General features: G+C 44.1%; 2 protein-coding genes across 3 annotated transcripts in view; one reads left to right on the top strand and one right to left on the bottom strand.

Moving 5' to 3' along the window:
- Positions 1 to 19,205, bottom strand: Eaf1 (ELL associated factor 1). The gene is made up of 6 exons (XM_050158086.1): positions 18,830 to 19,205; positions 16,285 to 16,379; positions 13,723 to 13,859; positions 10,973 to 11,163; positions 8,064 to 8,297; positions 1 to 6,057 (listed from the first exon to the last, which is right to left on the bottom strand). Exons 1-6 carry the CDS (start codon positions 19,188 to 19,190, stop codon positions 6,011 to 6,013), a joined length of 1,065 nt encoding a protein of 354 aa, XP_050014043.1. The 5' UTR covers positions 19,191 to 19,205; the 3' UTR covers positions 1 to 6,010.
- Positions 19,176 to 24,102, top strand: part of Mettl6 (methyltransferase 6, tRNA N3-cytidine) — a 12,455-nt gene continuing 7,528 nt past the window's right edge. Inside the window, exons 1-4 of one of the 2 annotated variants that reach the window (XM_050158087.1) lie at positions 19,177 to 19,279; positions 19,793 to 19,944; positions 20,266 to 20,633; positions 21,800 to 21,934. In XM_050158087.1, the coding sequence (XP_050014044.1) occupies positions 20,409 to 20,633; positions 21,800 to 21,934 (360 nt within the window). In that variant the 5' untranslated portion in view covers positions 19,177 to 19,279; positions 19,793 to 19,944; positions 20,266 to 20,408. Of the gene's footprint in view, positions 19,280 to 19,792; positions 19,945 to 20,265; positions 20,634 to 21,799; positions 21,935 to 24,102 lie in introns of both variants that reach the window. The other variant, XM_050158088.1, reaches the window with a different exon arrangement.

Genomic DNA, 24,102 nt, shown 5'->3' on the forward strand with positions numbered 1-24,102 from the left:
TATATTGCAGACCTTCATTTTTATTGAAATATATTTATCTTGAGAGAGACTACACAGCAAATATAAATGTAAACATGCATGTCTACATCAGAATTAAGCCAAATGAATTTTTAGGCACAAGATTTTAAATATCATTAATAAAGGAGACAAGGAATCTAAGACCAAAATAACAGAGGCAACAAAAACACGCTTCCTAACACTTCCTACTGGTTAAGGCCTGAGTCTTAGAAAGTCTATGTTCCTTGCCAAGTGGAAAGATCCACTTTATTATTCTTAATACATATCTACAAAACAGATTAAATTCTCTTTCAAAATAATGTAATAAATATCACACACACACACACACACACACAAGCTAAACAATACTATCAATAAAGAAAAGAAAGGACTTTGGAATTTTCAAGTTTCCCTATTACTGCAACATATCACCCATAGATAAAATTATTCTGCTACAGAAATAAATTAACCAGTGGCATTATTACAAATCTCTAGTTTATCTGTATTGCATTTTCCCAAAACTTTTCAAAGGATTGCCATGGCTTCTCTGTAGAACTAGTTTTCCCACATCACCCAGGTGGCTAACATTGCATAGAGCAAATAAAAGGTAATTTAAAAATTCAGTAGGGACTTGCATGGGTAGTTTCAGCTCTGTCTCAATGCCTGGAATGATGGAGAAGGGTCATTTGTCTATCTGTTGCTTTCATTGGTTAATTAATAAAGAAACTGCTTGGCCTTTGATAGGACAGAAAATTAGGTAGGCAGAGTAGACAAAACAGAAGAATGCTGGGAAGACGGGAAGTGAGGCAGACGCTATAGCTCTCCTCTCCAAGATGGATGCAGGTTAAGATCCCTTCTGGTAAGCCACCACCTCGTGATGCTACACTCATTAATAGTAATGGGCGAATCAAGATGTGAGAGTTAGCCAGTAAGAGGCTAGAGCTAATGGGCCAAGCAGTGTTTAAAAGAATACAGTTTCCGTGTAATTATTTCCAGGTATAAAGCTACAGAGTGGTGCTCCAACGTGGTAACTAATGACACGTAAAACCTGAGAGGGCTTAAAAAGGAGAGAGAATTTAACACAGCTTTTTGCTGTTTGTGGGTGGCATCCTGCCAAGAAATTTCCCTGACTCAGCAGCCATAGCAGGAAAAAAGCTGCTGCAAGTTTAAAACGCAGCTTCCTGGGCTGTGCTGCCAGCGCGAACTCTGGCTATAAAGCATTTCAATGGCTTTTATGAGACTGGATGTTTGTGTTCCGCTCAGGATCGGGAGGAAAGTAGCTGAGACCATGCCCTTGGCCCAGCTCTTGCTGCCTGGGCAGATGGAGGAATCAGACTTAGGCAGGCTGGAGAGCATGGCCGATTCCTGCTGCCATACAGAGAGATGTTTTCAGACTATGCAGTGCTCTGCGTGTCCGATTTGGCTGCAACTTGGATGAAGAGAGAGAGTTTCTGTGCCGCACGCTCAGTCTCAGAGTTAAAGTGCTGAGTGCGGCTCCTACCTGGTGGCCCCAGAGCTAGTAGAAAATGGTACATCCTCCATTTTGAAATTGGAGAGAGGTGGAGCCAACAACCAGAACAGCCCTCCACTCTGCAGCTCTGAGGCACAAGTGACCCAGAGGCACAAGCAGCTCCGCCATGCTGAACTGTGCTGGTCTCAGGCAGGAACTATTGTAATTATCCTAATAACCATGCAATTAAGGTTTAGACTGGCAGTAAACAGGTGGTACCGTATTACCTCTACATGGCGCAACTTAAGTTTTTAAGAAGTGCTTAACATTTTAAGAAGTGCTCCTGGATAGTAAAAAATTACAGATTCACAATAGGACAGGTTCAGACATAAAAGACCACTAAATGGGTCACAATGTTGGATGAGTGTACATAGGCTTGAGAGAGAGAAGAAAAAAGATGGAAAGAATAAAAACAAAGGGTAAAGTCTTTAAAGAGACAGAGTACAGATAGCTATAGATTAAAAGAAATAAAGAAAAATACGCCACATAAAAATAGAAAATTCACAGAAAGTCTGGATTGTATACATTGTGTTTTCTTTAAAATTTCTGACTGTAAAGGAGCTAAGTACAGGGAGACATTTCATTATATGGGCTACCAAGCTAGACCAGAATGGATATCATAAGGGTATGACTTCAGAATTTGGACCGAAGGATATGATGCTTTGGAGAGGGTCTTTTTTTGTTTTCACAGAGGATGAGACCCTGTGGACTGCTTCTATCCCAATTTGATATGATAGACCACGTCCTCCTGAAAGGTTGCTGTGAATACCCTCAAAAAATTACTTCACTCAACTGCCGACTGAGATGAACCTGGCACACAGGTTACACCATGAAAGACCTGATTAACAGCGCCCCCATACAGCAGGAGAGAAAAAACTGCGCCCATGTTCCCAAATATTGTTTATAAATGTTCTTTTACATTTAAAAGGGGATATGATATAGATATGAATAATCTACATTGGTATAAATTTTGCTTTATTGGTATTAAGGTCAATTTTGTTATATGTATATGTATTTCTGATCTTTATTAAGGTATTGTGATTGTGTAGTTCATTTAAAAATGTAATGTATAATCAGGAAATATAGGTTGTTAATGAATAATCATCGATAATAGTCAAGCATGTAGTCATGTAGACATTCTTCATGTCATTCAAAGACTGTAGAATATGGCATTTAATGTTTTAATAACTTAGGGCTTTTCATGACAATGAGACATGTCTGCTCCTGGCAGCACCAATCTACTTCGAGAGGAAGATGGGCTTCGAAGAGGATCCTTATGGAGTTGGTTAGCCATTTGGGCATGAAACTGCTCTTGCCTGGACTGATGCATAAACTGGACACAGAGAACCCTCAGAGAGAGGACTGCTGAACTTGCCTAAAGGTGAGATGGTCTTGCGGGGTTCCTGCTTCCTAAAAGAATTCACGAAACATTCTACAGGACACAGCAGATAATGACTGAACTGCCTTTGAAATTTCCTGCTTCATGGAAATGTCTGCTGGATACTATGGGCCTATAGGCCGAAGATGGATGCCCCAATGGTACAGAGGAACTTTGGGTAATTGTCCAGGCAGCAAGATGTCTCTGTCATTTCTAGATTTTTGAAAGTTGCTTATTTCTTGTTTACTTAGGTAATATTATATCCTTTATCCTTCTGGAGTCTTTGATGGAGTTGAAGAATGGATAGTTATAGTTTTCCTTAGTTATGATACAAGATAAAATAGATATAAATATTGTAACTGTAATTCTTGTTTGATAACTGTTTTGTTATATGTAATTTTACTATGTTAAAGTAAAAGCCTTTCTTTTTTGTTTAAACAGAAAAAGGGGAAATGATGGAGAAGCGTCATTTGTCTGTTGCTTTCATTGGTTAATTAATAAAGAAACTGCTTGGCCTTTGATAGGACAGAAAATTAGGTAGGCGGAGTAGACAGAACAGAATGCTGGGAAGAAGGGAAGAAGGAGACGCTATAACTCTCCTCTCCAAGATGGATGCAGGTTAAGATCCCCTCTGGTAAGTCACCACCTCGTGGTGCTACACTCATTAATAGAAATGGGTTAATAAAGATGTGAGACTTAGCCAGTAAGAGGCTAATGGGCCAAGCAGTGTTTAAAAGAATACAGCTTCTGTATAATTATTTCCGGGTATAAAGCTACACTGGAATGTTTCCCCTATGTTTATTCTCAATCCTTAACTAGTTAGTTCTCTCAGCCTCCTGTCCTCTAAGCTAGGAGCACATGCATGTCTACTTCTGTACTTTTGAGGTACTCATACCAACCAGAGACCAGGTAGGAGAAAGGCAATTTGTATGCACATTAGGACATACCCCATAGGTGGGAAGACCTAGAGTTGGTGAAGATGGTACCTGAGGAGTCTGGAGAAGGTTGAGTGGGTGAAGAAGAGGGAACAGCAAAGGCACAGAGACAGGAAGGAAGTCACTCAGTTGGCACAAGGATACCCGAGAAGTCATCATTGTCATCATCAATGTAAGAGGCAAGAGTCTGGATTTTCAAAAATGGTTTTTGTTGGTTTTTTTGTTTGTTTGTTTTTGTTTTGCTTTTTACTAAGGAAGGGAAAGAAGATGGAAGCACTGAAGGACTGTGCAGAGAGCACAAACTGGAGCCAACAAAAGCATGTGGTGCTGGGTAGGCCGGGTGACAGAGAGTCTGACTGACCAAGCCCAGTGCCACATGCAGGCACTTCCTATAGAAACAGTCACTGGCCAGCATGCCCACACACAGTTCTGTCTACAGAAACCAAGGCTTTGGAGAAGGGCAGAGCAAGGGTGAGATCTACATTGCATTTTTAGTTCAAGTTCCTGGAACCTGCCCCAGTGTAAGCAGGCAAAGAACAGTAAGACAATTCAATTCCCAGATCCAGGGACAATTCAAGCCACCCAATCATAACCTGCACCTTCCCTGAGCTGCCATTACCAAAGAATTATAAAGAAATTATCAGCTTGCTATAAGAAGGTTCCCACCTGCCATGGAGATTCACCGAGCATCGCCCCAGAGGCTGAGACCCCAGCACGAGGTACTTGGGCAAAATGGTGTACATGTGCTGCTAGGCAATGGCTTCTATCCCACTGCAATCTGCGGATCAAACAGTTAGGATCCTACCTATATGGTATGAGTCTAACCTAAGTCCCACCATGGACCATTCATTTCCTTTCTAGGTCCAGAACACCTCCCTCCACTAGCTCAGGAGAAAGGCTTATGTGAGTGGAGGAAAACCCAAGGGAAAAAGAGCATTAGTATTATCTGAAAGACAGGAATTTCCTAGGATATATTCATTCTAACTACATCTACTGTGAGATGGGTGGCAACGTACAAGTCACCACACACTTCCTCAGTGTGGAACATTGACTCGTGACCAGTTTCCAGCAAGAACAGTTATTTGGAAATGGCACACTGCAAAAGGCAATCTTGTGATTCTCTTCTATGAAAATACCAATTGGTCTGGGAGTCAGGCACAAAAGCATAGAGAGCTCATGAAGAGTATTTCATACTGCAGAACTCCTATCTGGACTCTGGAGGCTTGCAGCTGGCCAATCTGCTCAGAGGGTTCCCCACTACACCCCTCCTTGATTCCTATCCTCCGCTAACAGCCACGGGATTAAGAATACCTGAGGATGGATCCATGTGAACCCAGAAGTCTCAGATGAGCTGAGGATGTGCGTCAGCGTGGCAGCTGCTGCTCACTCCGCCTCACATACACGGGAATTGCCTGAGTCTGAATCCGAGCTGAATGGCAGCAATGCTTTTGTCTTTTGGAATCTGACAGAAACGTCTGTGCAGAAAAGTCTGACGCCAGCAAGTGTAATTCAAAGAAATAGCGAGCAAGCGTACACCTGAGACAGGTGACTGGACATTCCCTGCAGTGTGCTTTCCTTTCCTAGCTGCGCTGGGTCGAGCAACTGGATTTCCAGCACACACACCCACAACCACATACCCACACATACCCACACACACACTAATTGACCCAAAGACTCTGCCAAGGTCTACTTCTATGGTCTTGTCAAACTGGGTCACACAAAACTTCCTTACCACTTCATGTCAAAGATGGAAAGTGGTCTTAACATATTTCTATGACACAGTTTGAGGATCTCCTTTCTTTCCATAACCCTCAAAGACTTTTATTTTACTGGTACAGACTGCCTGGCCAAACTGATGGCTGCTGAATCACTGGCCTGGTGAGGACAGGGGCCTTGAGGGCCCGAGATCAGGATCTGTTTTTCATTAATAATGTTAACCACGTGGAAACAGAATTCCATTCGTTCTCCTATAGATCTACTTAAACTCTGAAACAAGAGATTGTTCAAGAATTACGTGAGAAAATCACCCACCACCACCAAGTCAAAAACTGAGTGTCTGCATGCTCCCAGGCCTTAACTGCTCCTACAGGCCCTGCTGTGCAACATCCTCCTGTGGCGTGGAATCCTGGCAGAAGTCGCTGGGTCTTGCAGCATGTCCACGTACCGGAAGCAGATTTCAAAAGCCTGGAGCTAGTCATCACTGTCACTGCCAGACTCACTTAACTGCAAGTCATTTCCTACAAAAGAAAACAAAATGAAGCTAAGAGCATAGCAGTTAATAACTTCTCTGGCTCCTCTGCGTTCTTCACTTCCCTCTGCTCTGTCTAGAGTGTATCTCTTTACACTTTAATATGCTTATATTTCTCCTTCACTTAAAACATCAAGACTTCTTTAAAATTCTTTGGCTGGCTGCTCAACTATCACGTAATACTAAAAGTTTCCAAATCGGGACTGGAGAGATGGTTCAACGGTTAAGAGCATTTGCAGAGGACCCAGGTTTGATTCCTGATACCCAAATGGTGGCTCACAACTACCTATAGCTCCAGTTCCAAGGGCATCAAACATGCACATAGCATAACACATACAAGGAGGCAAAACATATACACAAAATAAAAAGAATAAATCTAATTTAAAAACAAAATAAATAACAAAAAAAACTTTGTTAATCCAATTTATAAGGCAGGAAAACCAATCTGGCTCATTGAAAAGGCTGGAGCAGTCGACATTCTAAAAGAAACACTCTTTTTAGGATGTGCAAAGCAGTTTGGTACTGCTTATTAGTACTGAGAAGGAGCAGCAAGACAGTTTTAAATGTGCTAAGAAAATAGAAATAACACACAGCATCTGGCAGACTCATTCACATTAAGTTGCTTTATAATTATTTTATTTTATGTATATGAGTGTTTGGCCAGCATTCATGTCTATATACCATGTAGGTACCTGGTACCCTTGGAGGTCAGAAGAGGGCATTGGATCCCCTGGCACTGGAGCTATAGGTGGTTGTGAACTAGCATGTGTATGCCAGGAATCAAACCCAGGTTGTCTGCAAGAACAAGTGCTCTTAACCCTAAGCCATCTTAGCAGCTTCATGAAATTGTTTTAGGAAAAACTAAGAGCCAGGTGTGGTGGTTCATGCCCATAACCCCAGTACCAAGGAGGCTCTGGCAGGAAGATCAAATTAAATTCAACCTCCCTAACTCCCCACCCCACTTTCAAAAAAGTTAAGTAAACAAGATGTTTCCATTATGGAAGCTGAGAGCCATAGCATGCTAATCCATTGTCACCTCTGCCTACCTCTGACCAGGATATTTCTATTTCTTTAAGAGAAAGCTCCAGATTTGGTATGTAGTATCTAGAATTCAAAAGGACTCAATACTTCAAGTTCACATAACAGAAATGTATATAAAAGAACTTTAGCTGATAGCAGTTGAATGAAAGTGAACATCCATATTTCTTAAATTTAAATCAGCTTTTTCTGTCTCTGGACTCAGCACCCTTGCAGAGGGCCCAGCATCATCCCTAAGGACTTCCTTTTTTGGCTGTGTGAGGACAGACTTCTTACCTGGACCTCAACTTACACAGACGACAGGGCACACCAACCAGGCAAAATGCTGAGGTGTTTTAGGTGAAGGCCAGACACTACACACCCAACAAGGCCTGCAGAAAGGAACTACCCATCCTGGAATGTCCACAATGTTGAAACTAATGTCTGCTTGGGCCACATTGCAAGGTTAATCAGGTCTGCATCCCACCTCTGCTGCTAGGCCTTCTAATTTCATCATGCAAGGTTCCAAAAAGGGAGTGAGGGAGGGAGGGAAGAAGGAAGGGAGAGGGAGAGAGAGAACACAGAATCGCCCCACTCTGAAACAAAGCCAATATTTATGGCTTTTCTGTTACCTTATCAACTGCTGGAAATATACCCAAGCAAGACAATATCCTGTCTTTTCTCTTGCCAAAGGCTACCTAAATAGAGGTAATGGGTTAACTTTTAAAAGCCAGTTGTAGGCAGACCATATCTTAAACCTGGTGTATGGAAAACCAAAGAGCGTACAATCAAGTTTAAGCATTTTGTAGAAGTCACAGCCACAAGTAAAGGGTAAAAAGAAAGAAAAGATTGTGAATTTGGGGTCCTTGTCAAGAACCTTCCCTATGCCCTAAATGCCTATAAATAGGTTCTGGCACAGGGCAATAGAAGCTGCATACAGTGTGCCCTGTCTCCGCCACTAAAGGAGGACACACTTACTGAGCGTATTCATCAGCTGAGAGCTTCCTTGGGGCCGGCTGGTCCCATTGGCCACTGTGGGCCTGCTGTTGTAGGACTGCTGGTGTGAAGGCTGGGGAGGAGAGGCTGGGCCGTTGTCCTCTCCTCCGCTGCTGGAGCTGTCGTCATCACTCCCAGAGGAGCTCTCAGAGTCAGAGGAACTGCTCCCACTGCTGCTGCTCATCTGCTCGATGATGTCGACCTCAGCCCGCAGCTCTGCAACGACACCAGGGCATCAGTACAGCCCCGCTCTGAGATGACAGGAAGTGTCTGGGAACAGCGAGCTGACAAGACCAACTACAGAGAGGGACTTCGATCTTCCGTTTCTGGAGTACAACACAAAGAACCTCCAAACTGACAACAATACCTACTCCATTTCGGGGCTGACGGGAACACTGAATTCATCAAAATGAACAAAAGGCAGAGCTGCTACAGAATGTCTCTTCTGTGTAAGGCACATCAGGGTTATTACTCCCTTAAATACAGACCCTGATTTGGGTGTGGTGTGTGCCCATAGCCAGTGGAGTCAGGAGAGCTTGAGTTTGGGACCAGGCTGGGCTACAGAGCAAGACCTTTTCCACAGACAAGCAGACAAATGGGAGTTATCGTCTAAAACTCCAGCTGAGAGAGAAGAAAGAAAAACACTTATCAAGCAGCGGCAAGTCAGAGGGCTTATTTTAGATCCTATCTCAGTTTCTCTTTCTGTCACTGTGACATAAGGGAGGATTTATTCCAGCTCCCAGCTATCAGTGAAGTCACAATGCAGGAGAGCCTGAGGCACTGAGTCACTCTGCACCCAGTCACATGCAGAGAGCAACAGAAGCCTGTTTGCTCACTTTCTCTTCCTCTATAGTCCGTGATCAAATCCTGTGGTGCCTGGTGCCTGGGTGTTCCCACCTCTATTTAATCTAGACAATCCCCCAGGGCCATGCCCAGAGGCTAAATAACCCCTCACCGGAGTGCCTAGAGGCTTGTCCCTAAGTGATTTATTTCAGAGCCTGACAACTTGACAGTTAACACTAAACATCACAACTGCTGACTAGGAGTGAGGCCCATGTCAATGGATTTCCTCAGCCACTAAGGAAAAGAGACAACTGGCCAGCCTGTGTGAGCCTGAGTCCTTTCTGACTCCCATGGATGCCTGTAAGGAAGACCCTGGCAAGGGGAGCATGGTGTGGGACAATTCTACATTCTGTCAATTATGTTTTAAATAAATGTTCACTGGCCAGTAGCCAGGCACAAAGTATAGGCAGGGCAACCAGACAGGAAGTAGAGACAAGGCAATGAGAACGGGAGTATTCTGGGAAGAAGGGAACTCTCTCCCCAGTCCTGTCCAGACACTGAAGAAGCAGGATGTGACCTGCCCCCCTGAAAAATGTATCGATCCATGTGGCTAACATAGATAAGAATAATGGGTTAATATAAATTATAAGAGCTAATACGAAGCCTGAGCTAATGGGCCAATCAGTATTATCATTAATATAGACTTCTGTGTATTTTTTTGGGGATTTACCGGCTGTGGGAACTGGGCAGGACAGAAACCCCAACAAGGTGGCCCTCATGTTACAGAATGGCACCCAACGTGTGGATAGCTGCATCCACATAAAGCCTGAAATAGCCTGTAGTAATTCTAGAACAAAATAACAGCATTAGGCATGGTTTCTTGGTAGCAGCAATTTCTCAGGTGTGCTCTGCTTGCTAGAGGCAAGCAAGGGCTCTCAATCTAAGAGAGGCTTCCTGACTCAGCTTTAGCTGTAAAGCCTTGCAGCTCTTTTAAGAGGTCCTGCCAAGAAACACTTAAATAGGGTTGATAAAAAGGTGACCGCATACTTTTCGGTTTTCAGCTGTAGCAGGAAAAAAAAAGCTGTGCCATTTTAAAACGCTAGTTTTCTGGGCTGTCCTGTCAGGGCAAACTCTGACTCTTTCAGGCAGGCGGTCTGACTACAGAGCATTTGAGTGTGGTTTGTGGGCCTACTGCTGCAGCTTACTTGCTGGCAGGGACCTTGAAATGCCATAGAGTTGTGACAATAAATACCTCAGCCATGAGGCTGGAATCTCATAAAGCTAAGGAATGGGGTGGATTCAGCCATCAAAGCCACAGCTTTAATCCTACCCATATTGCTTGGTAAATTAAAGACTTGTGCAGTCAGAAAAGAGAGATATATAGTAAGGAGAGATTCAAAGAAAAAAAAACCTCTAAATCTTTTACTGTATGTTAAAAATATATGCTGGCTTGGGAAAGATAAGAAAAAGGATAAAGTCCTTAAAATAAAAAATAAAGAGAACAGTTGAGTGTGGTGGTACACACCTTTAATCCCAACACTTGGGAGGCAGAGGCAGACAGATCTCTGTGAGTTCAAGGTGTGGTAGCACACACCTTTAATCCCAACACTTGGGAGGCAGTGGCAGGTGGATCCCTGTGAGTTCAAAGATAGCCTGGTCTACAGAGGGAGTTCCAGGACAGCCAAAGATATAGAAAGAACCTGTCTCAAAAGTAAAAGTAAAAATAAAAGAAATAGATGTTAAAGTAACGTCACATAAAGGTGGAAAATACACAGCGAATCTGGATACTGTATGTTATATTTGCGTACATTAGTATGTGAGCTCAGAGAGCTCAGAATCTATACACTAAGAATACTCTTTCCAGGAGTCTAAAGCCCTGGATAGCTCTGGCTAATAGTAGTGCTTACTTAACCCCTAAGCCTCTAAGAATGCTGCCAAGACAATCCCACTCAACCCGAACTCATTCTTGTCAAATGATGCATGGGAAAACGTCAGCCCTCAGCAGCTCCAGAGCCAGGAACTCTGGTGACACATCGATAAGGTGGTATGAACTCTGTGAGCTTCTGAGAACCCTGTGCCTGACTGCATGCACTAGCCCAGCGCTCTACCTCTTTTGATGTCATCCAGCTGGGGTTCAGGTGAGGGCGTATCCTTTAAGGGAGACGTTTTGGGTCCAGCTGGAGGCTTCGTTGGGGCTCGGAATGGTATGGGTGGTGGAGGAGGTGGTGGCTGTGATGGCTGTGGGGGACGAGCAGGCTGTTGTTCCATTCGGGCTTGGATTTTACTGCTCCCCTCGGCTCTGAAATAGACATTAAATCAAGAGGCAAAATAGTTTCTCTCCCGATGACCAAGCACACAGGCAGTATCTGCAGAACCAGTGTTCTTTCCGGGTGACTATAAATCTGATCTTTATGACTTCATGAAAAAGCACTCAACATCCACATGGCTACTGCACCCTAGAACTGTACTAAGCATCAGCAATTCAAAACAATGAAATGATCCTCTGCTTCCAAGGAGCATCCTTTTTTTCCTTTCTGAGTCAGGGTCTAACTGTACTCTGGGTCAGCCTCAGCCTTCCAAGAGCTGAGATTATAGATGTGCCACATCCAATAAGTTCAGCAAGGAGATAACAGAGATATAGTGTGATTAAATGTGTTTATAAGAAAATATCACAATATGACTTAAATTCAATATACAGTTGTAATAATAAATAAAGTTTCTGAATAAACTAGATTTTGAAATGTTGGCAGCTTGCAAAATTTTCCATTATTTCCATTATTTACTTCCAAGTGAGAAGTTTTACTCATTAATAATTCCTCCTGCTGGGCGGTGGTGCTGCACGCCTTTAATCCCAGCACTCCCGGGAGGCAGAGGCAGGCGGATCTCTGTGAGTTCGAGGCCAGCCTGGTCTACAAGAGCTAGTTCCAGGACAGGAATCAAAAGCTACGGAGAAACCCTGTCTCGAAAATCAAAAAAAAAAAAAAATTCCCCCTGCGCCTCTCGTACATGCTGTGATTGTTTGTGGGAGCCCGGTGTATGTGGGACTCCTAACAGTGGAGTGGGATGTCTCCAACTCTTTTGCTTGCCCTTGGAGCTCTTTTCTTCCTACTGGGTTGCCTCATCCAGCCTGGATTAAGAGGGTTTGGCCTAGTCTTATTGCACCTTGGTATGCTATGTTCTGTAGATACCACTGGGAGGCCTGCTCTTTTCTGAAGGGAAATGGAGGCACAGTGGACCTAGTCAGGGGAAAGCTGGGAGAAACTACAGTTGAGATGTATTGTATGAGAGAAGAATTAAAAAAGAGAAATCAAAATGCTCAGAAATGACTAGATGAAAAAAAGATATACTGTTCAGTAGCCAATAAAAAGTGTCTGTATACTAAAAAAATAATAATTTCTTCTGCAAATGGAATAGCCCAGTGCTTCTCAACTTTAGCATCTGCACAAATCCCCTGAGATCTCTGCAGGTTCTGACCTAGTAGGTCTTGCTATTCTGAGAATGTAACAAGTACCCAGGAGGGATGCTGCTAGTTCCCAGACCACAGAGTAGAAAGGGAACAGAGCACCATTGGTAGCACAGGGATAGCAGGTTTACCGTAGGCCTTGATACAAGACAAAGGGGCAGGACAGAAACAGGCACTACAGCCTCATCCCCTAGGGTGGGGTCTCAGCTCTAACAGTCAAATTAGGTAAATCACAACTTCTGCAAAGCCCAGGCACATCCTCTGCCTCAAAGAAACAATAATCTAGAAATTACTGGTAAAGACTAGGCACCACACCTAAAACATCCGTCGTATGGCCCATGATAATCTCAACAAGTGGGAGCTTTTCCTTTTCTGGTGAAATGAGTGAAAGAAAACTGGCTCAGGGAAGCAGACACAGACATCAGGCTGCAATAGCTCTCAAAGCATAATTAGCGGACTTGTGATTTAGCTCAGTGGTAAGAGCACTTGCCTACCATGTGCAAAGCTCTAGATCTGATGCCCAGTACCCCACCCCACCCCCCATAAAACCCGTAATCACTATCTTACAATGAATACTCTATTCCAGGGTCTTTATATAATAAATTGATGTCCAGACAAACTCTAATGTTGAATGACCTACTAAGAAAGTTCACTATTTAAAAAATTAAGAAACATTTTGTTTTATTTTAAATTTTTTAAGTTATATTTCTATCCGTGTGGGTCCTGAGGACTCATCTCAGGTCATCAGAGTTGTTGGCTAACATTTTTACCCACTAAGCAATCTTGTAAGCCCATGTTCTGTGGCTGCTGTTGTTGTCTTGAGACAGGGTCTCATGTGACTAACACTAGCCTCAAACTCACTATGTAGCTGCCAATAGCCGTGGCTTCTTCATCCTGCTGCCTGCAACTCTCAAATGCTAGGCTTACAAGTGTGACCCCCATAGTCGGTTAGCAAGGGTTTATCTGACAATATAATCACCTCAAAACATCCCAGTTTATAAGCAACAATTCACTCTAAAAAGGTTATGCAATTGTTATTTTGTAATTTTAAGTATATACGTATGAATCAAATTCCCCACTTGATAGTATAAGAGCAATTATGAGATTGACAAAATTGGCCCAATTATAAGTACCTTGTTTCCCCAATGACTTCATGTTTCAGCTCTTAAATGTGTTATTTACTGCATTTGAGGGAAATGTGCATTTCTGTCTGAGACAGAAGTAGCTAACATTACTGATGGGACACTATGAACAAGCAGATGTTGGCACCTTTATAAAATTGGACTAAATACCAAAGATTTAGAAATGTTTAAGGATATCCTTCAGGACAGCACCTGCTGGCACACATGATCCCCACAGTGCAAGAGAAAGGGAGGGCACAGAAGTCAGCCATACCTCGTCTTCTTGACCTGAATGCTGCTGCTGAGCTTCTCCAGCACATACTCTCCGGTGTCATGATTGATAATGAGCACACAATCTTTCTGATAAGGCCGTTTGTTCCCTTTGAACACGGTCATTGGTGGTGTGGACCCCTGTTTGCCACAAAAGTATAAACACACCAGTTATGAACAGCCACCTTTACAAAGGACACTGCCTCATCCACCCTTCATCAGAGCTACTCAAAAAGAACAAATGGCAGCCAGGCATGGTAGCACGGGCCTTTAATCCCAGCACTAGGCGGGGGAGGCTGAGGGGGGGGGGGGGGGGGGGGGGGGATCTCTGTGAGTTCAAGGCCAGAGTGGTCTACAAAGCAAGTTCCAGACCAGCCAGGGCTGTTAAAACAGAGAAACCCTGTCTCGGAAAAAATAAATAAATAAATAAAAGCTCCTTTAATAAAAAATAAAAGAAAGAGAAAGAACAAATGACCAGTCTCTGTCGAGGCAAAAGGAACAATTAGAACATAGCAAGCATCTGATTTTAGGTAATCACGAATGTATCATAAAAGTTTTAGGTTATAAGGCACATTTTTAAGGGTGTGGGAAATGTTTCAAGAATAATGCTATATGATATTACCTAAGTAAACAAGAATAATGCTATATGGTCTAAGAACAATAAACTTTTCTCTACACGTAACTATCACTGTGACTGGTTAAACTAGTGAGTGATCTGTATTCCTTTGCAATTGAAGAGTCCAGGGTTTCTGCATCATGCAAAGGACCAACATAGCATTCTCCAATGGTAGCCAGTAAACCTGGTAAGCAGAAACTAACCCAAGCTAGTCATCTAAGCAAGCCTTTCAATTGCTCCCCTGTTGCTCTAGGACCAAAGGGTACCATCTTTAAGGTGGCCCCTGGTTCCACCACCCACCCTTTCAGAAAACAAGGAGCTCTTGTTCCTGCCTCAGGGCTTTAACTGGGCTTCTGCCTGCTATACCGTGACACTCCTGTCAACCTTCTGCTAAGTCCAAAGATGAGCTAGCTTTCCACAACAAGTACTTGTTTTGGAGACAGGGTCCCACGTAGCCCAGGCTGGCCTTGTACTCTCAATCATCTTGCTTCCACCTTTCAAATGCTGGGATTACAGGAGAGCATCACATCCAGCAATGGCTATATGTTCCCATATTTAATTCTGGACCCTAAGCTGCACAACGGCAAGAAATTTACTTGTTTAAAGTTCAATTCTCCTAGGAATGGGCTAGTACCCTGAACATCCATTCACTATTTGTCAGACATAAGATTTAATTTCTTGCTTAGGAAAAAAAAATGCTTGGCTCTTCAACCCCTTATTTTTGCAATAAAAAATTAGGTTTGAAAGGGAGCTTAGGGACCATTTACCCAACTCCTTCATTTTTCATTTGGGAAACTAAGGTCCAATGGGAGATGATGTAACCTGCCACAGTAACATGCAAGAAAAGAGGAGTCTGCAGGAACAGGCTGTTGTTTCTCCTCAGCTCAGAGGTATACAGGCCATTCTGTCAATAGTTACACAGTATTTGAGGACACAGCTGTGCAATGTGCTAACAACCTCTTCTGTTTTAACTTGTTTGTTTGCATGTGTGTGCGGTGTACTTACATGTGTACTTGTTTCCTTGTGTGGGGGCAGATGTGTGTGCATATGTGCATACAACCCCTGGAGGCTCAAAGTTGACATCAGGTACTTTCCTCAACTGCTCTACACTTTTCTTTGCTGAGGCAGGGTCTCTTGCTGAACCCCACTAAGTCGACCTAGCCACCATGCCCCAGGGATATCTGTCCCTACTTCTGTAAATGTGGGACCATGGGCAGCTGCCATGTTTCCCATGCTTTCTACATGGATTCTGAGGACCCAACTCCAGTCCTCATGTTTGTGCCCTTTATTCTGGGCCATCTTCCCAGGCCAAAGCACTGTTAACACACACTTCAGTTACGGTTTCTTTCTGTTTTTCCTTTGGCTGAAGATTGAACCTAGGACCTCATCATGCAAAGCAAGTCTACAGCTACAGACCCAAAGTGCTGCCCTGAAGAGAGCTTTACAAAATCTTTTCTTCCAAGTCCCTGGTGCAGCTTTTAACTGAGTTCTTCATCCTTAAATTAGCAATGTTCCAAACCTTTAGTTCCTGCCTGGGACCATCAGCCTGCACGGGACCCTTACCATATATAAATTTGCCTCTCTGGCTCCTACCTGCCTTCTGGCTGCCTGGTGTTCAGAAGTTGCTATGGTTACACATGGCACATGAGGCCTTTCTCTCCAGAACAGTATGGGAGAAACTCTATGTATGTCTAGCAGAGGGGCCACTGTCCAGATGGAAACCTACCTACTACACTGCATGCTCGGGAGAGGAAGGCTCAGGAACAAGGGCAAAGAGCTACCTTAAACCAAGTCCCATGACACATGAGTTACTACCCACCCAACCCCTAAATTCCAATTTTACTTACATTGACTTTTTAAAAATCTAAATAAATAAACAAACAAAAAGAAATTCAAACTAAATAAAATACAAGGATTCATTATACGAAGTCAACGATGGGAACAACTCACAGGAATGTGTGGCAGTGTGATTGTGACTTCATCTCCTTTGCCCACCTGGAGCTCTCCTTCACAGGAAGTGTCTATCGATGCTGGCTTAAAATCATCTAAAGGAAAGAAAGAATATTTCCCATTGGGGGACTGAATATAAGGGCTTCTGGGGCATTTTAATTTCAAATTAAAAATTGTATTACTTAAATAAAAATTGTTGAGGATTCTTTCATGGATGTATGTATGTTCCTATATGTACATGGGTACATTTATCTGTAGGATTTTAGTCTCTCAGGTACTGTTAGTCTTTTTGTTATTGTGGGTTTTTTTTTTTTTTTTGGTTGGTTTTGGTTTTTCAAGACAGGGTTTCTCTGAGTAGCCCTGGCTGTCCTGAAGCTGCTCTGGAGGCCAGGCTGGCCATGAACTCACAGGAGATCTGACTACCTCTGCCTCCTGAGGGCTAGGATTAAAGGCGTGCACCACCACTGCGCGGGGTTGCCTTGTTCAGAGACAGAGTCTCTCATTGGCCTGGAACTCACGGAGTAAGTGAGGCCGGCGAGTCGCCCGTGATCCTTCTGTCGTCCCCAGCACTGGGATGACAGCTGTTTACTACCACACTGTGGCACTTCTTTTTTTTTTTTTTTTTTTTTTTGGTTTTTCGAGACAGGGTTTCTCTGTGGTTTTGGAGCCTGTCCTGGAACTAGCTCTTGTAGACCAGGCTAGTCTGGAATTCACAGAGATCCGCCTGCCTCTGCCTCCCAGTGCTGGGATTAAAGGCGTGCGCCACCACCGCCCGGCTTACACTGTGGCACTTCTATGTGGGTTCTAGAAATCCAAATCAGAGACCCATCCGTTCATGGTAAGCATTTCATAAACTAAGCCAACTGCCCACCCCCATCATTTAAAATTCTTAAAAAAAAATTACATCATAGAAAACTTTATATATGCTAAAGTATAGACTAGAACAATGAGTCCAAAAATACCGCCATCCAATTCAATAATTACCAAGTCAGGAACACCTACCTCTACATATGTTGCCTTTAACGACATTATTATTTTAGTATAGGGAGCTGGAACTCATACAGATATTCCCATATTCCAAGAGAGAGCTAACAGCTAACATCTATCTTCCATAATACGGGAATTATTAGAACTGTGTGCACAGAAGCCACAGAGCAAACATTCTGGCTGCAAATCGACATGAGACACAGGAGGCCACACGAGGCTGACTTCTTTCTGCATAGAAATGGTCAAAAGTAGAACCTGCCACACTCAAGCTCTCTCATTTTGAAAAAGATACTTCTGGATATATTCAGAAGCAGAGGGGCGAACTCCAGAAGTTATCTTGCTTATTCTTACAAATGACACAATCGGAAGAGCCATTTTACTTCCTGTTACCACACACCTGCCTCACACTTCAGGCCAGGCACACATGTGCAGATTCTCACTTATCGTACTGCCCCTCAGTGGAGAGGGAAAAAACGATAGTCTTATCACTTCCCCAGTATTGCTTCGTTCAAACAGCTGGCTCTGCTGTCAGTGGGAAGCACAGAAACGGCATGACAAGGGGCCACACAAGATGAGACTTTTGTATCTAACACGCCACACACCCCCTTCTGATGTGTTGAGTCACATCTATTAGCTCCCGTGACAGAGCATGTCTTAACTGGTGCTAACGCTACCGGAAACCAGAAGCCTGTGAATCAGAGAGGGGTGTGCTCGGTCAGCCGAATCTTTACTCAGGACACAGTGGAAGTAGCCCTCTGAGAGTCTATAATCATGTAGGAAAAGGCCCGACATAATGACTACTTCCATATTCCTTACCCTGCTGTCTTCATTTTCCAAACATAGATCAAGCTTTAACTTATGCCAGGTCCACAAACTCGAATTTTATTCTTCCCCCACAAGTGAGTTGGCCCATAGGGTGGTGTAGGTGACTTGAAGACATTAATGTCAGCTAGGCATGGTAGGTCAGGACCATAATTTAGGCACTACAGAGACTAAGGCAGGCCTACAGCATGTTCAGGACAGGCCTGAGATATACAGTGAGTTGTAGGCCAGCAGAGCCTACATTAAGACAGTCTCAACCAACAACAAAATGTGTCAAAAGAAGCACAGAAAGAGGAAGAGAAAAATCTCATGGGTGCTACAAAGAATGCGGATTCCCTAGATGTGGATGGGGACCAAGAGCCCCAAGGGAAAAGGAAAGGAATGGTGCAGAAGGGATTAAGTGACGCTCGTGGCAAACGAGAAGTCTCTTCCAGGGCGTCAGTCCTGATGGAGTAGTTCGACAAAGGGGATACAAGGAGAAGAAAGGGGCCTCGTTCCAAAGGAGTAAAGTTTGGCTTAAGGACTGTACGGTAAAGGAATAGTTAGTTGGCAGCAGTCAGAGATTTGGTTTGAGAGGAGCCATCTGAAAATAAAAGAACAGATCGAAGTCCCAGAGGATCTGGGGTGAGTGATAAGAAAAGAGACGCTTTGGAGAGCCGAGGTTGGCCAGGAGGGAGTCGAAGCTGGCACGTGGTGGTCAGAGAGGCCGAAAGGAACACGGGGAGGGCTCACTTACAGCGAATAGTGTGGAAGGAGGCCCGCGGTCGTTTCTCGAAGCTCTCCCCCAGCCGCAGGCAGTGCTCCTCGCGATCCAGCAGCGGGTTCGCCGTGCCGTTCATGGCCTTGCAACTGGCTGGCACCGGGATCGGCGCTCTCCTCGCGCGGCCGCAGTCCCAGATCCCCGCGCAAGCGGCCCGCAGGACCCCGCTCCCGGGACACAGCTCCGGAGCGCGCACTGAGCCAAGTCCGCGCCCACCGGGGGCCGGAAACCAGTCTACACCGCGTCCAGAGAGACTCTGAGGAAGTACTGCCGCTGCGCTTCCGGCAGCGGGGCGGGACTTCCGGCTCCCCAGCGGAAATAGTGGGGGGAGTGCCATGGGCAGAGAGAACTTCAATGGGCCCTTCTGGGCAGTAGCTGCCCTCGTCTCAGGAAGTGAACACCTCAGTTGGGAGACTCGACAGACAGGTGAGTGCGCCCTGGCCTGTCCTTTGCTGGGAACCCTGTGAACTGATGGCCGGGCGCCCCGAGCGAGGGGAGTGGGTGCATGCGAGGCTGCGCGTTGATTCCGACGACCCCAGACGTGCCCGAGACCCTTGCGGCCTAGTTTATCCTGAGGGTCCCGAGAGAGATGACGGATCTGGGAACTCAGCGACCCGTCCCTCGGTCCTTCCTACTCCGCTCCATGGCTGCGGTGTGAGGGTTTCAGTTCTTGGCCGGCACGCTTCCTTCGGTTGGTGGTGTAGCCTTTTTGGATCAGAAACTCCGGCCTCTCCGGATTAGCTCCATCACCTCCGAAAACAAGAAGCTACGGTCCCAGCGAACCGTGATTCCTCTTTTTACCTGGCAGTTCGGGCTGCTGCTGTCGTTTTAAAGTCTCATTTTCCACGGCACTGAACGTTGATGAGAGTTTTCTTCTCACTTGTATTCAGTCAATTCGTGGAAGCGTTCCTTTGCCTCAGCCGAATCTATTTCTTGTAGTACTTGACTCATCTGGTTTGAACCGGAGTCCGCTACGTGAGAGTTCTGCTTTCTGACTGTGGAGAGTCTCTTTGTGCTGTTGAGTCTCTTTGTGCTGTAGAGGCGGACTTGGGCTTTGTGACCTCTCCCATCCCCGGCAGGGTCAGCATCTGGTGAGTGTTTGGGGAATCGAGCCGGCTCCTTAAAAGCTCGTCAGGAATCTCTCCTCTCCCAGAGTCTTGGACTATTTTAGAACCCAAACTCTACAAGTTCTAAAGAATGCTCTAGCTCAGTGAGTCGGTACACCCACAATCCCAGCACTTGGAAGGCTGAAGCAGGAGGATGTACGTTCAAGTGACAGCCTGGGCTTCTTCCATAGGGAATTCAAGGCCAACTTTCCATAACTAGACCCTGGCTAACAGGAACAAAGGAGTGGGGATGGAGCCCAGGCAGGCTATTACAGAATCACTAACCAGAATCTTTTTCCTAAGTAGCATTGTAGGCTGCTGAAGCTTGAAAGTCACATGGGGAAAATGCACCTGGGAAAACCCGGTGTCTGCAGTATCAGCTCCGAGTGCTCGTCCGGTCAAAGACCAGAGAATCTTTAGCAGCGTTGAATGTGTTCCTACCAGCTGCAATGGCTTCTTTCCAAAGGCAAAGTCTGCAAGCAAGGATTCTTAGCTCAGAAGAAGAGGACAAACTGCAAAGAGACCGAGCTTTGGTGTCTGATTTTAAACAGCAAAAACTGGAAAAAGAGGCTCAGAAGAATTGGGACCTTTTTTACAAAAGAAACAGTACCAATTTTTTCAAGGACAGACACTGGACCACCAGAGAGTTTGAGGAGCTGAGATCATGTAGGGAGGTAGGCTGGGGTTTCTGCTGGCCCTGGGCCATCTTCATCTGGAATGCAAGCATAGAATATGTGCTCCCAGATGTGAACCTTAGCTGTCATTTCTCCGAAGCTGTCTACCGTGTTTTTTGAAACAGCATCTCTCACTAGGACCTGGGACATACAGATTAGCTTGGGCTAGATGGCCGGTAAGCCGCAGGGAGCCTTCCCAGCACTGGGATTCCAAGCATGTGTCACTGTGACTAGCTTTTTACATGAATGCCAGGACTTGAACTCAGGCCCTTGTCATGGTGTGGCAAGCGCTTTACTGACTGAACTGTCCTGAAGGAAATTATAGAGCCTGTCCTATTTGTGAAGGAGCGATCTGTTTGGTTTCAAGTAATTTTAGCAATTTTGGTGCTGTTTAGTAGGGAAGAACTTTTAAGGTTTTCTTTTTAGATTAGTTTATTTTTATTATCTTATGTGTATAAGTGTTTTGCCTGCATGTATGTCTGTGTACCACATGCGTGTCTGGTTCCTGTGGAGGTGAGAAAGCTCTAGAGTGCACCAGATCCACTGGAGCTGGAATTACAGGCAGTTGTAAGTTGCCATATGGATGCAGGCAATTAAACCTGGCTCCTCTGGAGAAGCAGCCAGTGCTCTTAACCACAGAGCCATCCCTCCAGCCTCTTAATGTTATTTTCTGCTTACTTAAAGCTAATCTGAAAGTTGGAAATATTAAAGATTCAGAGTAAACTTTAGCGACAGATTGAGGCTACTTGTAGTAGTTAATAGTAGCAAGCAGCCATTTCTAAGAATCTTACATACATTCTCCTATTTAAGCTTTATAGCAGATCTATGAAGTCCATTAGTATTCTCATTTGTAGAAAAATTTGGAGGCTCAAAGCTGTAGAAATAGTTGCCCAAGCACTGAATACAAAGGCAAAGAAGAGTTGGGATTTGAGGCAGAAGGCTAGCCCCAGAGTGTCTGCACTGTGCTCATGCTGGTTTAATTCTTGTAGTTGTTGTTCTTAATACTGAACTGCCTGGTTTGAGGTCATTATAAGTGAGGTACCAGTATTAGCTTTCTGTTGCTTGTTATCTGCTTCATGAGGTTAAGAGATGTTGTCTCTTGCCTGCTAAACCTTTTAGCTTGGTGTGTTTAATGTCCTATCATGTTTTGTGTTTTCATTCCTCAGTATGAAGGTCAAAAATTGGTTTTGTTGGAAGCTGGATGTGGAGTTGGGAACTGTTTATTCCCACTGTTGGAAGAAGATGTGAATATCTTTGCCTATGCCTGTGACTTTTCTCCAAGGGCAGTTGACTATGTTAAGGTTGGTGCGCCATATATTATTCTGTTGTTTCTGTCCTTGTCCCGTTTGTCTAATTCCGGTCCTTTTATAGCACTTAGCAGCTATGATCACCATGCATGTCATTTTCTTTTGAATGTATGTATGGAAACATTTTTTATTTATTTATTTATTTATTTATTTATTTATTTATTTATTTATTTATTTTGGTTTTTCGAGACAGGGTTTCTCTGTGGCTTTAGAGCCTGTCCTGGAACTAGCTCTGGACCCGCCTGCCTCTGCCTCCCGAGTGCTGGGATTAAAGGCGTGCACCACCATCGCCCGGCCTGTATGGAACATTTTGATTCAAAGCAAAGCAAGAAAAATACTGCACAGTGCCTTTGTACTTCATTCATACCAGTTGCTTTATAGATTTGTCTCTGATTGTTTGCATTTACAAATCAGGTTAATGTGACCAGTATTACGTATGTGCTTCTCAAAACTCATATGCGCAGTCCTCTTCTGTGACAAATACTGGAGAAAATAAAATCCCTCAGAAGAAAAGTGTGAATATTTAAATTTTAATAGATATTATCATGTTTCCTTTTTAAAACGTTATGCTGTGTGTGTATGTGTGTGTGTGTATTTTTGAGGGGTGGTGGTTTCAAGACAGTGTTTCTCTGTGTAGTTCTGGCTTTCCTGGAACTCACTCTGTAAACCAGGCTGGCCTCAGACTCAAAGATCTTCCTGCCTCTGATGGGATTAAAGGTGCGCCACTACTGCCCAGCTGTCAGTTTATAATTGATATAAAAGGCACTCTTTCCTCTGTTTCCTCAGTATTTTTTGATTTTGCCAATCATTGAGAAAAATAATGTCTCAGTATTTTATTTTTCTTATTACCAGAGATATTGAAGATTGAAATATGCAAATACATAAATCTTTTCTTCTGCCATGAACTTCTTTCTTTCTTCTACATGTATTTATTGAGAGCTTACTGGGAGAATCCTTTTGCAAGGGTGCACAGATGAACTCCCCAAGGTAGCAGTTGCTTGGCTTGGAGGACAGTCACTCTGAACATCTAGTTTATTCATTTAAAAAGTGACTTTTGTGTCAGGTGGTTGTCGCACACACCTTTAATCCCAGCACTCAGGAGGCAGAGGCAGGTGGGTCTCTGAGTTTAAGGACAGAGTAGTCCTACATTGTGAGTTCCAGGACAGCCAGGGCTACACAGAGAAACCCTATTTCAAAGAAAAAAAAAATTGCCTTTCGCAGGACAGAAGATTCAGTTCAGTAGTTTAAAGTCCTTATTGCTCTCATAGAGAACCTGGGTTTGATTCCCAGCACCCTCATCTGGTGGCTAACAACTGACTGTGTGAGACCCTCATCCCTTATTCTCAAAGGGACAAGAAGGAATTTCCTAGAAGAATGCTTTAAAATTAGAAACCCCAGACTAGCTTCATGTTCCCAGAAAGTGGCCTACCCCAACCCCACACACAACACACTCGAGTAATTCCAAAGCATAAGGACCCGACCACCTGGTGGAGGCTGACAAAGATGGCATGACCCAGGGGCAGGGTGGCCTTTCACTGAAAACAAAGGACAAGCTAACTAAACGGCTGGGAGAGAAAGCAAAGACCTTGCGCCCGTGCCAAACCCCCCTGACTGCCCAGAAGGGCTGCTTGTGATTTTTGCCTTTGAAAAAGCTAACCCCACAAAGGAACACACAGTCTGGTCTTCTCTGATTTCTAGTGGTCTCTCTGGAAGTCGTAATCTGTGCACAACAACTGTAACTCCACTTCCAGTGGATTCAGTGCCATCTGGCCTCCAAGGGCACCTGTACTCACCTGTACATACAGAAACATAAAGAAAAATAAATGAATCCTCTTTTTAATACTAAACATTCTCACCCAGTAGCTTTACATATTAATTTATTCAGGTCCTTGTTTACATGATAAAAAGCTTATTCCCTTCCTTTATAATACTCATACATGTGCTGGAGCCTATCAATCAACTGTGCCAGGAGTGTACTCATTAGAAAGTATACTGGGTTAGGATCGTTAGTCTTTTGTCTCTAGAGAAGCGGGCCTCTGAGATGCTTGGTTTTAACTAAGTGATAGACTATATTCTGCCCTCAGTTAAAACCAGTTTGCTCCCTGTAGCAGTGTCAAATATTACTTCCCCAGTAGCAAGTGGCCAGTCTATGTAGCAGTAAA

Source organism: Alexandromys fortis, unplaced genomic scaffold (genome assembly GCF_014885135.2).
Source record: "Alexandromys fortis isolate MF-2015 unplaced genomic scaffold, M_Fortis_MF-2015_v1.1 scaffold_106, whole genome shotgun sequence".
Classification (NCBI taxonomy): domain Eukaryota; kingdom Metazoa; phylum Chordata; class Mammalia; order Rodentia; family Cricetidae; genus Alexandromys; species Alexandromys fortis.

Coding starts and splice junctions, on each gene's coding strand:
- Eaf1 (XM_050158086.1), bottom strand. CDS start 19,190: ATGGCACTCCCCCCACTATTTCCGCTGGGGAGCCGGAAGTCCCGCCCC. Junction 16,380..18,829: donor CTCCTTCCACACTATTCGCT/GTAAGTGAGCCC, acceptor TCTTTCCTTTAG/ATGATTTTAAGCCAGCATCG. Junction 8,298..10,972: donor GCTGGATGACATCAAAAGAG/GTAGAGCGCTGG, acceptor GTGTCGTTGCAG/AGCTGCGGGCTGAGGTCGAC.